Source organism: Balaenoptera ricei, chromosome 3, assembly GCF_028023285.1.
Source record: "Balaenoptera ricei isolate mBalRic1 chromosome 3, mBalRic1.hap2, whole genome shotgun sequence".
In the NCBI taxonomy this organism is placed as follows: domain Eukaryota; kingdom Metazoa; phylum Chordata; class Mammalia; order Artiodactyla; family Balaenopteridae; genus Balaenoptera; species Balaenoptera ricei.
In genome coordinates, this window is record NC_082641.1 from 72,985,403 (window position 1) to 73,003,883 (window position 18,481).

At 36.0% G+C, this 18,481-nt stretch overlaps 1 protein-coding gene across 1 annotated transcript; it reads right to left on the reverse strand.

Annotated features, from left to right (window-relative positions):
• Positions 1–3,296: 3,296 nt before the first annotated feature.
• LYSMD3 (LysM domain containing 3) lies at positions 3,297–16,254 on the reverse strand. The gene is made up of 3 exons (XM_059916761.1): positions 15,938–16,254; positions 11,647–11,912; positions 3,297–7,174 (listed from the first exon to the last, which is right to left on the reverse strand). Exons 2-3 carry the CDS (start codon positions 11,899–11,901, stop codon positions 6,509–6,511), a joined length of 921 nt encoding a protein of 306 aa, XP_059772744.1. The 5' UTR covers positions 11,902–11,912; positions 15,938–16,254; the 3' UTR covers positions 3,297–6,508.
• Between the last annotated feature and the right edge of the window lie 2,227 nt (positions 16,255–18,481).

The following is an 18,481-nucleotide window of genomic DNA, read 5'->3' on the forward strand; positions in this document are numbered from 1 at the left end:
AAAAATATTTTTATGATACAGCTTCTGAACATTTGAACAGACTTGTTTTCTATTTTATTTCCGATAAGGAATGAGTATTTTATTTTTGTTCCTGTTTTGTTGGAAAGATACTTGTTATCAAAATATTCAGAACCACTTTGAGTTTACATACTAGTTACCTTACCAATTAGTCTCTGACATTCCTTCTCAACACCTCTGTCATCTCTCTAATGTATTCAAGTGGATTTTTTTTTTTTGATATTATTTGGATTAGAATGTACCTAAAGAGTTTTTGCATCTTTTAATCTATGTATTCATACTTAAACAAATTTTTCTTGTTTAACTGCTGATCTTTTCTAAAACTACTAGTCATCGTAACGGATTTCTATAATCTGAAAGTTGGTTTAATACTGCACATGGAGCACTTTAAATACAAAGAAACTTGAAAATAATTTTATTTTTTACTTTTACATGGTATGTTCTGTGCTACTATATTATGACTACATAAACCTACCTGAGCTCTTACAAGTGCATATTTTATGAGATTAAAAATTTCGTGATCGGAAACACATGCACAAGGAAAAATCCCAATCTGAGCTAAATAAATTTCACAGCTTACATCTCAACCAATACAAAGGCCTGGGATGAATATTAAAAATACCTGAATTGGAGGCTAACTTCATACCATACAATATATGAATTAATCATCCCACGGTAACAAGTTTGATATCTCTGAGTCATTGGCTTATGAAAAATTAGACTGAGATTTAATTTTGTACTTTATAAAAATGTAGACTAAGTTCTAGTCATATAAATCTCATTAAAGGATGCATGTATGTGTAATCTGTGAGGTGTAGTGGCCTCTGTTACGTTTCACAGGACTGAGCTCTCCAATTGATTTATATAACAATGCAGAATGAAACTCAGGTCACTTTGAAATTTAGATTAATCTTTTTTGATTCATTTAAAAACTAGCTCCCCTGCCTTTTTGTATTGGGGTGGGGGAGAGGATATCTATAAACTTCAGCCTCCAATGACTCACATATGCCAAAGATTTTCAAGGAAATTCATATTATATATTTTAAAAATGATTTATGAACATTACCCACCAAAAGAAATACATTTTTCCCTCTTGGGAAGATACCACCCATTACCCTCTAACCTGAGAATCAGAAGCCCTAGATTCTATTTCTACCTTTACTGTTAAACTCAACCTTGAAATTGAGCTTAAGTTTTCTGTGCCTTAGTTTCTTCACTTGTAAACAATTTTCTATAAAAATTGTTTAAACTCTAACCAAAGTTTACCATATGTATTCATTCTCTCACCTTGTAGAAATGATCATTCTTAATTTAAATTTGGTTCTCACCCTTTAAAAAATTGTAGATGGTAAAGTGATTGAAAACAGCTTTGAGAAACAAACATGTTTTCCTCATAAAATATATTATAATCTGATTTTCCCATCTTATTTTCTGGTGGGAAAAATTGGAGAAAATGTGTATTGTCTTGTGCCATTTTGTAACATGGCTTTCTCAGGAAAAAGACCACTTTCAATTGTAATATTTCCTCAGATAATTCAGTATGTGTGTGAGGGCCGTTATTCAGTATTGTGCTGATCCTATGTGATTTCTTATTTAAAGGAGCTTATCAATAACTTTAAAGATTCTAAATGGAAAACATGAATAAAACACTCTGAAGTATTAGCAATCTACCGTACTTCTTAGAGTAGAATCCTCAGTTTTCAGTTGTAATGGGCAAGTAGTCATTTAGGATTGATAATTAACATAAGTTTCTTAATCTCTCACCTCCTTAGTACTACAGCCAAATACAATTTATAGAAAGCTTATCTTTATGGTTCTGTTTACTTGCTTTATTATACATCTGAAGATAACACTTAAATTGGGCAACTACACCAAAGATACAGGAATCTTTTCCTGGCTTTCAATGTGTTGCCACCATTTTAGTCCTGCAGATGGTAAAGCATCTCCTATGGGCAAGGATTTCCCGGGAAGGCCCCAGCCATCTCCGTTAAGTGCATTGTCTTCCTCCTTTGGAAGATCTTTTTATGTTTAAAGTAGACTAATTGTGAGAATAGGCAGAAAGTATTTGCAGGTTGCTTTACCAGCATGAATCTTGTTTTTCTGGCTTAAAATCTCAGAGAATGCTAAATTATTCTATAAGAAGGCAAGCTTTAATACAGAGATTAACCTCATACTTGTTGGTGAAGTATCTTTAAAATTTCTATATAAGATGCAAATCTGTTTTGTTGCTCTAATGCTTATTTTTCTGTATTTGTTTACACATTAAATTCTTACAATAGTGTCCTTTTGTTTTATATTGTTTTCTTTGACCCTGCTGAAATATATTTGATAGAGAAAACTAATTTGTTAATACTTATTTTACCTAGTAAAATAACTGTATATTTATTGAGCAGGGATGCCAGTATCAAATGTTCTTGAACAAACCACCATCAACAAGAAAACTCTAGGTGATTAAAGTTGTGATAACAAACTAAGAGATTTGGATATTGAGAGAATGCTAAGAAACTCAGATGACCTTGTTAACCTTTCCTTCCCCACTACCTTCAGATGTACAGTATCAGTGGCTTTCCTTAATATGGTTAAAGGCTCTTAAGTTAGTAAAAACTTCTTATAAAAACTGTAAATACAATTTTAAGATCAAGATACTTTTAAAAATGGAGAAAACAAGGATTACACCACAAATTCTCCATTAAATAAATGAAATCTCCAAATAACTGTCAATTCTTTTTGCTACTGGTAATTTTAAAAATTAGTATTTTGAGATGGAAAGGTTGTTTCATGATAATAAAATTTACATATAAATAGAGCATATTGTTACACGACCAATCTGTAACTTGCCAAGGTGTGGACCAGGTCTCATGAGGCCTTCTTCCGTGAGATCAGAGATCCCCCCCAAATAACATTCATCTGAAATTTGTTTTCATTTCCTTTCACTTATGTACTATAAATAATCCAGTGTATTTTGTTTCAGTATAACAAGGGGGAATCTGAATTGGTAAATCTTTGGCAATTCAGTCTATCTTACATAGTATGTCTAATAGAGGAGGAGAAAAGGTTTGCTTTATTCAATTAAATTAACCAGATTCCATTTTCGATTGAATAATAAAATAGAAACTTTATTACATTTTGCAGATCTTTTAAAATATGAAAAATGAGGGGCAAGAAGTTTTAAAAACCAGTTTTACAGATGTACATGCTAACATAACATTCTACAATTCCATGCTGCATCTGTATAAAATACATTATACAAAAGATTTATACAATTTGCATACATAAAAAGAATTAAATAAAGCATTCAGATTTCTATGATCTAACAGTGCAATATGCACATACTTGGAAGAAAAATACTGATTTCTTGAGCAACTTTGTAATTCAAAATAAGAATGATTCCCATCATAATGTACCATTTAAATACAGACTCCTAAAAACTACACCTTTACTCTGTAACACTTTGACTGGATCTTTGTTTCACGATATTTCTAAAACTCTAACTGTATCCTTCATATTCCCAAGTAGGTAATTTTAGTAGTAGATACCTTTAAAAAGAACTAATGACTAAACAGTGTTTCATTTAAAGAACTCTTCAGGCCACTGAACAAGTAAGTAGAGTCCAGAAAAAGATAAGCTTTAAAAAACAAAAAGTCTTTGGAGAAATTAATTTAACATTACTGTCTTCTAATTCTTAACGTGGCCACCAGACTCTATAACTGATCTTAATATATCTTTTGGGGACATGAATCCTATAATTTTCTAGGAATACGATGGCAAAAAATATTTAATTTAAATGGCATCTATTAGTTTGAAACAATCTTAACCATTTGTACCCATTTAAGAAAGAATCTGCCCTTTTTAAAAATAGCAGGTTTTTCTTCACTTGCAACTCCAACTTTTTAAGTGAACCAAATGCAATGATTCACAGTTCCGTTACTTTTACGTCTGCATGTATGTGTGTGTGTGTGTACATATCTTCTAATGTAAAGCCTCAAAGTAAATTCAAATAAGGGTTTCAACACAAAAGCCACAATATCAAATAACTTTTCTTGTTTTATTAAGTTTTACAAAGTAATCTGCATTTGTTACAAATTTTGATGTATTAGTACTTTTTAAAAGCTAAAATTATTCTAAATCTATTAAATGCTTAGGAAACTTTTCTTTTACAAATGACACTTAAGGATTAGAATCTAGAATTCTATATATATAACACAGAATTCTATATATGTTATACATATATAGAGAATTATATATAATTCAAATTATATTCAATTAAGTAAAAAAATATATTGGGTTGGCCAAAAAGTTCCCTCTGGTTTTTCTGTAAAATGTTATGGAAAAACCCGAACAAACTTTTTGGCCAACCCAATGTAATTCAAATATATGGACAAAGGAAACTGCCTGTGTCATACGGATATGTTATACTGCCTTCAAGGAATAGGACACTCTGCAAGACAGAAAAGGTTTTTAATCAAGTACATAGTATACCTCATTACTTTTTAAAAAGTTACTTATTTTATAAATCAGACTTCTCTATCACAATTTCAAAGTACCACTAGCAAAAAGGAATCCCTGACTCCGTAATTTCATCAATTTGATGTAAACAAAGTTCTTCAAAGGACATCTAGCCCATTCTACCCTAAAATAATCTGTATTTTCTTTCTTGAAACTTGATTTTCAGCAGGCTTAATAAATACAATGTAAACTGACCAAGTTAACACTGAGCATAAATTAGAAAGATCATACTTTTCTCAAGATGCCCAAAGCACATTAAAACAATTTTTTAAATCTTAAACTAATAGAGTTAACTCAAAAAATCAATTTGCTACAAACTTCCATATTAACACTTTTTGGTAATTGTCTAAGGCCCTCTAATATATGCAAGGGCTTTAATGTTTGACATCTTTGTCCTGTCTTTCTATGATACACTGCTCCTAAAAGTACATTAAGCCTCATTAAGCATATATATTTATTCACCCCACTTTGTATCAAGACTGAAGTTTGAAATATAAAATGACTGGTCAAAAGCTGAAACATTAAAAGTTAGGAAATAATGCCCAGAAAATGAGGTGGTATAATATATCTTAAGGTACATACTTTATTATACACAAACAGCCAGACTCCACCAAATGAATCATTTTGATAGCATTTTAAAAACACATACTTTTAAAAACTAAATGATGGAATCAGTATGCAAATGCTTATTTAGCCAGACTCTGATCCACAACAGATCTTAAAAGTGGCACTCTTTTGACCAATCCATATACACCTTTGGCCTCTCTTCCCCAATTTGATGCTCTAGTTCAGGGAAAAAAGACCTAAGTTGAACATTTTCTCTTTGAAAAACAGAGGTTAAGGGATCAATATACAAAGCAATTTGTCTGTTTTTGCTAATGCAAAAGGTCTCTTTACCCTTGCTTTTCTGCAACAGACCTCAGAGACAGACAACGAAAATGTTATGATCCCATTAACTTGTGCCTGACAGTGAAGGTGGAGACAAATTTATACAGCCTATGTTATGAATCCTATTGGACCATCTGAAATAATGCTTAATTTTAATTCTAAAAATTATACTAGTTTACATAAAGTATTATAAGGCATTAAATGTAATTAAGGCATGTTATTACATGTAACACAGCAACAACTTATCACAGTATGTAAGGAAATATTTGCTAATTAATACTAATCTGTACATGTATAACACTTTTCATCAAAGAACAACAAAAGTGCTTTCAAACATCAGAGGCAAATATAATCACTTAAAAAACAGAAGCAGAGGCAGCATTCTTTAAGAGACAAAGATAACTTTTAGGTCCTGACATAATCCAGTGTTCTAGTGACCAAATGGCAACTTCCCAACAGTAACACATTAATTTGGGGGCTTAAAAATAATAATATATCTCAGCTTCTATTACAGACATTATACATTTCTTTCCCCTTTCTGTTCTACTTATGTTTTCATAGCGTATGTACTAAATGTGGGGTTTTATTTAAGTTTCGAAATGAAATTTTAAGTAAGTCCTATCAAATAATTTTAGAATCAAACTTTTCTGCAACTAAATATTTTGATGGTAATAAATTTTCTTCAGTTGCAGATATCTGATGCTATCATTATTCTGCTTAATGAATTTACTATTAATAACCTCAAACCAAAAACAATTGCTTAAAAAATAAAATTTGAACATAACCAGTCTTGAATAAGAAAAAATGCATTTTCCAGGAACTTCCGAGACACATATTTAAATTCATTTCTGCTTTAAGCGTTGATAAAACAGATACACAGATTTACTGCTTTCAGTATCAACAACTAGCAACTGTAGGGATTTTATGCTCAATCCATTTGTAAATGGCTCCAAAAAACAAACCAAAAAAAAGGTGAAAAACAAAGCATCTTCAGTCTCCCTAAATCCTGCCTTTGAAGTGGTTATTTAATATAACTGATTCACCCACCACATTCCAGATACACAGGTGATCACTAACACTGTAACTGAACTAACTGCTATGTTTTGTGTTGAGCAGCAGGTAACTGAGAATATTGACTATAAAGCTTATGGTCATCTTGTGGGCCAAAGGGTATTTCTTTAGTTGGAGCAATTTCATTTTCCATTTCTCTCTGCTGTGATGGGGGTGTGACTCCTGAATGCAAATGTGAAGAATCCACTGTTGAATGGTGACTAACATCCACTTTAGCTAAAATTTCATAATACAGCAAATAAAATACTGGCGTTATTATGCCTACTATCAACATTATCACTACAGCTGTCCACCACCCTATTCCCCAGTCTGCTCCATAATAAGGATCCTTACGTTGAATGTTTTTGTTATCAGGTTCAAAACGTACTTGTTGTGCTGTCAAGGCAGACACCACCTCATTAAGGTTCTCTCTTTTGGTGTCTGTACATTTTACTATTTGTTCTATGTCTCGGTCTACTTCTTTTAAAAAGCTACCAGCTGACTCACTGGAAGAAAGAGAATCATTAGCTGACAAAACTTCCTGTTGTTCTGAAAGGTACTGAACAGATGAAGGACGTGAAGTCTGTCTTCCTTTTGGAGGATAAAGTGTTTCAGTCAATGAACTAAACTTTTTTACTGGAATTTTGATAGACCTAAGGGCAAAAAAGTCTTGATCACTGATGAGATTGTTAACCCTCTTGATATCTGCTACCTGTAAAGAAAAAAAAAAAGCAAAATTCAACTAATTCTAAATCAAAATAGAAGTAGTAATATTCATTCATCCCAGTTACTTTTGGAGGAAAAAAAATTGAGCTTAATTATTAGAAGTAGTAAGTTATCACATCCAGAGAGGATTTTATATTATTTGTGGATAACATTTCTATACCATTCTTGATCTACCAGTCTTAAGGAATCACCAATTACATTCTATAATCACCCACATATTATCAATATTAACACTAATCCTAGCTATTTAAGTAGATTCTAGGATCTTTTGGTATTTCTCTTTCTATATCATGTGCAAATATCATACTTCTGCCGCTTGTAAACAATTTGTGAAGGAAGGATTACAGATACTTATGTTCTTTCTTCTAATGTGGCGATTAGAGTATAGGCAAATGTCAACTTACCCAACTAAAAGTACCATATTTTATCAAAGCCAAGATGCAATCCACTCTAAGATGTGCCATTATTTTATGTATCATTAAGGTAAAAAAAACCCCACCAAATATTGAAGATGCCACCATTCTAACTTCAAAGATGTTAAAATGTGTAAAAGTATACACCTTAGAATTGATAAAATATGATAATTTGTCTCCTTCACTTGTCTCCTGAAGCCATTTTTCCCCAAACCTCTTGGTGTAAATGCATTATTCAACTATCCCCCAGATCAGCCATTTTTATAAGCTTTCCTTATATATTTTATATAGTCCTCGACCTGTCTACATGTTCTCTCCACCTGCCATTGTGAGTAAGGGGAGCAGGAGAGTGTTTCTCAGGTTACCAATTACTATGCCAGGCTCTCCAACTGCCTTTAAGTTATTAATCCATCATTTCCATCAATGCTGTAAACCCAAGCACTGATCATTTATCACGTGATTGATATCAGAGAGGTAAAGTGAGTCTAGGATAAAACTTAGATTTCTGGCTTGGCCAACTCGATGGATAATGATGTCACTCACTGAGATTATGGAACACTGTAGAGGGATAAAAGAATGAACGCAGATTTCACACATGTTGACTTCGAGGTGCTTGAAATGTGCCAAGTGGAAGATGTCCAAAGGCAGTTATAAATGTATGCCTGAAATTCAGAAGAATGATCTCAGCTAGAGATATAGATTTGTGGATTACCAGCAAAAATGGTAATTGAAGTCACAAGAGTAGATAGATTCACTAGAAAAAGTCTAGGAGAAAAAGGTAACATAGGAAAGATCCCTGAGGAATGCCAACATTTGAGGGGTATGCTGAGTTAAGAGAAATCCACAAAGGAGATTAAGAAACAGTGCCCAGGAAAGCACTATATGATGGTGGTTAAAAGCACAGACTATCTGGGTTTGAAGCATGGTCCTGACACTTTCTAGCTGTATGATCTGGGGCAAGTTGTTTAACCTGTCTGCAAATCAGTTTCACATATGTAAAATGACAGTAATAATACTACCTACCACATAGGGTTACTGTGAAGATTAATGTATTAAAATGTCCAAAGAACATCTATAGTAGTGACACACAGTATGTTATGTAAATGTTAGCTGTTATTAAATTTTAATAGTAGGAAAGTCAGAAACCTGCAGAATCCAGGTTGTCAAACAGGGTTCTTAAGAGGTAGTAGTGACCTGGATTAACTGCATATTACTGATGAAGAATGAGAGTTCTTATTGGAAAAATCAATTCCTTTGAAGTGTATGTGTGGGAGGAAAAGGGAGAGAGGACTGAACAGTAACTTGGAGATGAGTGTAATGTTAAAGGGTGCTTTGTCATTTTACTACCTTGAGACTCTTTTAAGGCAAATGAAGATTCACTGACAAACCCCAAAGCCTGATTCTATTCTCTTTAAATGCTCTTTTGCCTCGTATTGTATATTCCGACTAATAACTACTCAATAATCTTTCTGAACCAGGTTTCCAAGGTTTAGCATCTACCTAGGTTATCTCTCTAAATATCCCTATAATATTTTCTCTGTTACGCTAACTTCCTTGGTTACATTTAGGATTCCAAATGTATCCTTGAACTTTTTGTTCCTCTTATCACTGTTTTATAACAGGCATATTTTTAATAATTCCTAAGACTGAATATTTATAAGTGGAATATAGCACTAATTACCATATTTTTAAATGAGAAATCCTTTTGTAAGGTTAATCTTTTGCTAGTTGAGCTCTGTCAAAAGGGAGCACTGCTTAACTCCCTATCTCTGCTATATCAGTTTTCCCATTATTGTGGCCAATGCCATCTTTTCCCTAACGTTCAGCTAACTGCCTTTCATCACTCTTCATTTTAATTAAGGAAACCGCGGATACACCCTGTGATTTCCCCCCCAATACATTTTCTATTGGCTTCTTCTCTTCTTTACTATAAATATTTTAGCCTAAGCCCTAATCATATTCATTGGATCATCTTCCAGTAACTTCTTTCTTGGATTCCCTCTAATTCACCAGCAGGTTCCCGCCGCCCCCCCACCCCATTTTGCAGCACTCTTGTTAAAATCTTACAATGATATTCTCTTACTATATATCAAACTTTCCCTCAGTTATCTTAAAGCACTTCATCCTAGTCTGTCACTCATTTCTGAAACAGCTATTAAACTTCCTCTGTTGTCCGCCTTATTTCCTCCTTGAAATCTCCACATCACTGTCATGCCTGAAATACTTTCTCCTTTTCACTTCATTGGAAATATAACCTATTTTTAATCATTCAGATGGCACTTCAAATTTCTCTTTTTCTAAGAAAATTTTCTAGGCTCATTAAAAGAAAACTAATGTCTTTCTCTAATAAAGCTGCTGGACCACTCTCTTCTCTTGGATCTTCACCTTGATATTTTCAGTCTTGCCCCTAATTTTAAAGTCTTGATTACTTTCCATTATCATCCTTCTAAAGCACATTCTATAATTTATTTCTCAGTGGTCTTCTCTACAGAACACATATTAACAATTTTATTTGCATTAAAGAATGAAATCAGATATTTTCTGATTTAACAATAAATAATGTTGCCATACATGAACAAGTCGCAAAAAAAAACCCAAACCCAGCTTTTCTTACCTCATCAAGAAATGCATTTCAATAAAATATTTATTAAACATTTAAATTAAAATTTATAATATTTGTTTTGATCAACTGTGAATAATTGCAATAATTATTCAGGAAAAATAATACATAGAACCTCATGGTCATCGGAGACTTTAAAATTAAATTTAAATATATATATATAAATTTATCAATATATGTGTGTGTTTCTATTGCAGAGAACTATGACAGGTAATCAATAAAAGGTTTTCAAGATAAAAATATTTCATACTATGAAAGATTTTTGGGGGGATGAAAATATTAATCAAGGAGAAAAAATTTTTAAATATATAAAAAATTTTAAAATATAAAATTTCATGCTACTAAAACAAGAGCTCATATATATATATTTTAAATGAATGATTTTAGGTAGCAAATCCTGGTGGTATTTAGGATTCCATGCATATATTTAAAGAGTATTCTAATAGTCTTGTTTTTAAAAATCAATATTGACAACATTCTGGAAATTAAATCCTTTATAACTACTTTAAGTCAGGATGTATTTAAGATGTTCACTTTAAAAGGTGCAAGGAGGTACACAGTATATACATTTCAAAATTCTTTTGGGAGCATGAGAATAAAAAGTTTGAAAACGAAAGATATCAACAGTTTCCATATCAATGTGTTTACATGAAAATAGATTCCATGCTATGGATACAAGATGGACATGACACAGACATTAAATGGATTTAAACAGAGTTTAATACCTAGTAAAATAAAAAATATACCTTTCATCTATAAATCCCACTTTTGAGGATCTATTTCACAGAAATAAGGTACCAGTTGTGATGATATTCACTGCACAATGCAAAACATGGAGAAAATCCTATCAATGAGTAAGAGAACAACTTAATAATTATGGTACATCCATACTATGCAATATCATATAGCTACATAAAATAATGAGTTAGATCTATAAGGCTATGGGGGATATCCATGATATACTAAGAAATGAAAAAGTCAAAGGCAACTTGCAGAGTAATAGGTATAATATAAACCAATTTTTAAAACACAAAAATCACTACACACATATATATCTCCCCCCCAAAAAAGGTATGGAAAGAAATACACCAACGTGTGTTATCTCAGGAAATTGGGGCAGGAAAAAACCTTTCCTTATATATTTCTACATTCCCTTACAACTTGAATAAGGAGAAAAATAAACACATTTGAGTGTTTTTCAATCTGAAAATAGAATCATGATTTAGAAATAAACAGAAATTCAAGTATTCACTTAAAAATTTAAAAAGTTAACATCCACCAACATGATACTGATTTCTGTGAAAAGACAAAAAAGTGGGTGGGGGGGGAATACAAGATAAAAGGGCACAGAATTTATTTCAATTTTGTGCTATGAACAAATAATTTATTTGGGGCTGCATTATGCAAAATCAAATTAAAACTTACCGTACAACAGTATTGAAGGGCTATTGCATTTAAAGTGTCTCCTTCCTGTATATCTTTTGTTAATACTATAATGTCATCCAGTCTATCTTTCGATGTACTTCTTCGTATTTTTTCTTTTCCTCTGGATCGAAGCTCATACACTTCAGCATCCTCCTCCAACATATCATTGTCTGTACAATTTCCAAATGCATGTACTTGACCACTTGAATGAACTCCTGGAAGAGGAAAACTACGATTCTGATGCCTCCCTGCCATAATGTCAAAATCTGGTAGGGAAAGAAGGCAGAGAAAACTTTGGAATGTAGCTGATCCATTTGACTGATTTACATGAATCTTATATTCAGGACACTTTATCTTTTGTTTTTTAAAGAATGGTTTTAGGTTCAAGTTTTAAAGTTGTTGAAGTACAATGAACGTAATTGGCAATGGAGACAATGGGATGGGAGGAAGAAGTAATCCATTCTTATAGACCATATATCACAAAACATGGTGATGATTACATTTTAACAAGGGCAAATTGCTATATTTTTTTAGGTCAAAAAATTAAGTTTCCCCATTCTGAGTATGTGAAGAAAATTACAGAAATAATTTTGTATTATGTCTTAAAAACGTGTGATCATATATACAATTTACAGATCTGATAGAATCAAAGTATATGTTTTATATGTACACACACAACACTTTTATGAACCCCAAACTTTGAGTTGTTCTGCATTTTAAGTTCCATGGGATTGAACTGTCTTTTGAACTCCCTACCTACTTCCCTGGATCACGTTGATTTCAGTGTTTTTATTTAGTATAGTATGTGCCTTCTATACAGGTCATAATTTTGCTCTCAACCAGGGATTTTTCTTCCCTGGCAGCTTTTCACCAAACTTTAACTTACCAAAGTCCTCATGAAACTCAATTTATGGTCTATAAAGATTGCGAACAGATTATAAGTTCTACATTCATTTCTACTTCAGAAAAGACATCTTAAGACTGACTGAGATGAGAGCTGACCTAAGTGTACTCACTCTCAACTCACCTTCATCAAGTTAATCTATCCTCATTAAAAAAGAACAATAAGCGGGAGAAGTTCTCCGATGGGAAGGGCACTGGGTGCTACATGTTCCGAATGGATGGCTTTGTTGTGGGGATGCCACGATGCATGGCAATGCTGCCCGTGTCATCAACCACTCCTGTGAGCCCAACTGCTTCTCTCAAGTCACCCATGTGGAGCATGGCAATGCTGCCCGTGTCATCAACCACTCCTGTGAGCCCAACTGCTTCTCTCAAGTCACCCATGTGGAGGGCCAGAAGCCCATCATCATCTTCACCTACCCTGCACTGCACCCTGCATGGTGAGGAGCTCACCTATGACTACAAGTGCACCACTGACAATGCCAGCACCAAGCTGCCCTGCAACCGTGGCGCCAAGTGCTGCTGAAGCTGTGGCTACCTGCCACAGCCCCTGCTGCCAGCTTGCCCCTAGCCTGGGGACTCCCTCATCCCTCCCAGAGCATCTCACCCCACCCTCATGTTCAGGGTGGATGTGGGCATGCAGGTGGTAAGGGCCCTGCCTCCACCCCTCCAGCCCGCCCACCCAGCAATCACCCCCTTCCTGCCCTGGGGGCCCAGAACAGATACTGTACAGAGGTTTCTAAATCCCTTCTTATCTATATTAAGAGGGTAGGATCCCAGGTGGAAACCAGATCCTCGCCCCCATAAAGTCTGTCAATGTTAAAAACAAAAAACAATACAAGAACATAAAAAACTATTACCACATTCACAGTTTTAGCTTCATATTAATTGTTCACATAAGAAAGGATAGTAGATTGTTCTCAATTATTGTGAAAGATGGAGAGTAGAGAGGTAGTAAGAGGAATTTGGGGAGATAAATACTTAAGGCTTAATGATGTGGCTCAGATATGAAAAGAAATTAGTTAAGGATCACACCAAGACTTCTGATTTGCATCCCTGAGTAAACGGTGGTGCCATTCTCTAAGATCTGAAACACTGGAAGAAGAGCTTGGTGGGGGCGGGGGGCTTGGTAACTTTGACTGTAAATTCCTTTAAGACAACCAAAAAGAATGTCAAGTAGTCAAGTGGGCTATGTAGTCAAATTCAGAAAGGTCTGGGTGATATAATTTCATGACTCATCCGCACATAGGTGGAAACTGAAGCTGTGTAGATGAGATTAGAGAAAGAGAGACAGAGACAGAGACAGAGAGAGACACAGAGAGAGAGAGAGGGAGAGAGAGAGGGAGAGAGCGCACGCAGAATAAGAGGGTCCAAGACTGACCCTTGAAGAACTGCTACGTTTAATACCTAGACGAAGGAAAATCAGACTGCAAAGACGAAAAGAAGTGTTCAGAGGAGTAGGAAACCAAGAAAATGTTGTGCCATAGAAGCCAAGACTAAATGATGTATCAAAGGCAGTTGTGAATACTATGGACAAGTACCAGGTGAAAAAGAAAAAAATCAAAAAAGACCAACTCCAGAAGTCTGAATTTGTAATATACATGACAATAGATTACATACTCTCTATGTTGGGACATACTTTAAAATTTGGGGAACTATTTCATATCATTGAATAGAACCCTTGAAAACCAGTTTCTGACTCTGCTCTATGGCAACACTGTAATGCTTCAAAAACTCAAAGGTTTCTATTCAGATAACATAAATAATAGCTATATATTAAGTCGATAATTTCACCTGTTCCCCCAAGAGCTACATTATTTATTACCATGAACTGGAATTCCTAACTCAACAGCCACCCAACTAAAGAAAGCTACCACATTTTACATCTTAAAAGCAGTTTTAAGTCACACCTATTCCTTCAAGGAATTCTAACAAGTGACAACTCTAACAAGCTTAAACTTGTTTTAATACAATAATAAATTAAGGATGCTTTATTTTTATTCTGTTCTCAAAAAAGTTGAAAGAGTGGAGTATCTCACCTTCATCTAAAACAGATAATGATTTTATTTCCACTTATTTTACAGTCTTTCCTGTCTTTAATGTAGGGAATGTCTGTGAATCCTGTGGATTCCTAGGCAAAATTTTATACATATGTACATTTTTCTGGGGATAATATTTATTGTTTTCATATCCTCAAAAAGTTTAAAAAGTTATGAACCACTTAATATACAGCAATTTACCCATGGCTATACTGACTCAGTTATGCTGCCCTTTAGACGTTTTTCCCCTGATAATTTGGTCTTAGAGCCCCAAACTGGCTTAGTACAGCTGAAATTCACTGAGCAATGCCCCAAAGCCATTTTAGATACTTATATCAACGTCTCTCCATGATATATTGCTAAATAATATTTAAAGACTAGAACGTCATCTGTTTCACGATCTCGTCACTCCGCTTGGAATGAAACGCAGGCAGTAGAATACCACAAACTGTGTAGTTTGTTTGTGGACAATCAAGAATTGGTTGTGTCCCTAATTGACGCGAAAAGGTAGACTCTGGCCCAGGCATATAATTATCTGAGCCAACTATATACAGATTAGAAAGTACACAGTATTCAAGTCATCTGGTTCAATTCTCTTCACCTGTCATACTTCTCTTAAGGCAGGAAAAAAAGCACGAATACCCCCTTCAGAAAACTGAAACAAGCCTGCAAGAGTAATCCAATGGATACCGTGTTGAAGCACTCATCAGCTAGCTCACTTTCTGACTGAAAATGATTTCCCAAACGCCTTCGTGCTGCATAAATGCTGTTGGGTGTTTCGCTTTGACATTCCTTAAGCAGAGAGCAATAAAAGGGCCACAGGTCACAATCTAGTTCAGCACTGGGCCAGTATCACAGGGACTGTACCTGCCACGGCCAATTCAGTTTCTAAAAACTTAACTTCCCTCCTCCTCCTTTCCACACGTCTTGTTTTTTCTTTCCCTGTTACCCCCTGCGAGAATTAAATCTCAGATCTCTATCTTACACCATCACACTTGGACGACGTGGACGAGATGCTGTCAACGAATATTCAACAGAGACACGAAGTTGTGGGAGAAATGTAGTGTGTCTAGGTGGGAAATGCGCTGCTCCGGAATTGGGGCAAGTAGGAGTCCTTCCTCTGAGCCTCAGTTTCCCGGACAGTGTAACAAGGGGCTTTGGTGGAGCTGGTCTCGAAGGTCTCCCCTGCCTCGGAGTGTCTTCCACGCGGGCCGGGGTCCAAGCCCCAACCAGGCGCCTCGCCACATCTGCGGCCGCGGGGTCCGCGCCGCCTCCAGCGAGGGTGCAGCTAGGGCCCAACCCCGCCGGCCGGGACCCGGCCACCCCCGATCTCTCACCACCATCTTTACCTGTCCCGTTAGCAGGCGGGACTCAACGAGGAGACGGCTACCAAGTCCGCCGCCGCCGCCGCCGCCAGGGCTGCCGTCCCGGGCCAGTTCATGGCCAAGCCTCCGTTTTTGGCTGCCCCTGTCGACCGTCACCGCCGCCGCCAACGTCTCGGCCTTTAGTGCCGTGCGCCGCCGCCACGTCCGCAAACCTGCCGTGCGTCATCGCGTCAAGTGGGCGGAGGTGGGAAGGGACCTGGAGGAGGCGGGGGCCGGGGCGCGAGGGCGAGCCCAGAACCTGGGGCTCCCCAACCACAGGCCTACGCGGGCGCGCAGGCGCAGAGATTCCGCCGCAGCCCAGGAGTAGGGTCCGGTTCCAGCCCCGCCCCTGACTCCTCCCCTTCGGCCCCGCCCCTTCATCTCCAGTACGTAATAGATCCAGGGCCAAGGCCCGGGGCTAACCCGGCGGCCCGGGGCGACCTTCCGGGTGCGCCTTTGTCCTTCGTTCGCACAGCGGTGGCAAAGGCTGGCTAGAAAACACTGAGGGGGGAGGTGCTGGGGATTTGTCGGCGGCTGTTGTGCATTTCCTCTTGCTCGGCATCTGGAGGTTTCTGTGTGATGGGGAAGGACTCCCCAAAGCATAGTATCGACATCCATGTTTTAGATTGTTCTGTGCTTCTGACGCTTCCTGCTGAATCCTCTAGACTCCTGCAGAAAAGACAAAATGCTGGAGAAAAAACCCTTGGGCGGCGGGAGACAGTTGTTTCAGCCTTTGTGTTTTTAGGTGAGGAAAGTGAGCCACCTAGAGTTAGGCCCCGGGAAGTAATTGCCCTCGAGCCCTGGTTCCAGGCTTCCTATTCTCAATGAGACAAGGCTGTCTACAAGTTATAACTTAACTTATTTTGTTTTGAAAATTAACTGAAAGTATACCAAGTCAGTTTTGGAGTCAATAAGATATTAGTTTGTAAAATGACAAATTCATGACCTCATATATGATTCTTCTCAGAAATTTACTGAATGAGTATGATAATGTGTTTGAATTTATGTAAATGAGTGTAAAGCGTTTTAACGATGTGCCTAATGTCTCCCAGTGTTGACGTTAGACTTTGCACTTTGACGACCGTGCTGTCTTATAACAATATACATTTTAGACCCAAACAGGCAGGGTGCAGGGTGCAGGGCACTTCTTTTCAGAATGTCTGAATATTTATGCATCATGAAACCTTTGAAGCTTTGTTTTAAATTATTCTCAAAGAGTATGTTTTTTGTTTTCTGGGAAGTGCCTCAGTAAAGGTTAGGAATTCTGCATTGCAATATTTTTCTTTTATTTGAGGGGATAGGCACTGCGCTCCACAATCTGCAAAAAGAACTGGAGGAGAAGAAGACTTAAAAAAAAAATGTTTTTTAAGTTTGTCGGAGCTGTTCTGTATGCTGTTGCCCTTGTGACACCCCTGTCTGTAACCATTTATCACTGAGACATTTTCTCATCGGTAAACAAAGGATATATTCCCTACTTGATGTGTAGGGCTCAAGCTGCTCAGCCTTCATGAATGTTAATGTGAATACAACCTTCTTTCTGCATATAGGTTACTTTTCTTATTTTAATGTCAATAGGCAGTGGAATCCATGTGAAAGCCCAAGAGATAGAATTTCAAGCACTTCTACAGGACTGCTACCTGTTTCCTTTGTATAAATACTTTCTCAATGACATGTGCATGCTCTTGAACCATTATTTATATTTGACAAAGGTGCAGTTATTGAGCTTTTTACAAAAAGACAGTAATAGAATTATATCTTATTATTAGAATACACAAAGGAAGCAGTTAGCCATGAATTTTGGCCAAGTTCCAAAAAGCTGGCCAGAAGGAACAAGTACTTTGTCCTTGAGAAAAAGGATGTGCCTAGTGCTGAGCAAGGCCACAAGGATTTTCAGTTTTTTTAGATCTCATCTGACACAGTTTTTATTAAAAGGCTGTAGACGAAAGAATACGTAGTTTCTATGAATGTGTATTTCTGACATTAAACATTTAGGTTTTGTGGTTTGCCCCAGAATAAAAATTGTATTTTAGTAAGAGTGTAAAGTGATGCAACCAGTTAGGAGTGTTACTTGGAAATGTGAAAGTTAAAAATGCAATTGACTGAACTAGTACATTGCAAAGTAATTACCTTGGATTCACTTACAGATAAACATGTGTAAGATTTAACAGATAGGTTCAGGAATGTTTACTACAGTAATAGCCAAAAATCTGAAAATATTCTAAATGTTCATCAATAGCAGACTGGAAACTTCTGGTACATTTAAATAATGCAATATTATGCCTTTGCTCAAAACAATGAAGTTGTTTTTCTTCTGATTTATTCATTCATTTACCTAACACATTTTTTCTGGAGAAAAAGTATTTGTGAGACCTTTGTTCTAGGCATTGGGGATACAATGCTTAAAAAGACAAAGTTTCCTTATTCATGGAGCTTCCATTACTAGGTACATGGAAAGGTCTCCAAAATGTATTTTAAAGAGAAAACAGTAAGCTGCCACATAGAAGGTATGTTATTCTTTTGTAATAAAAT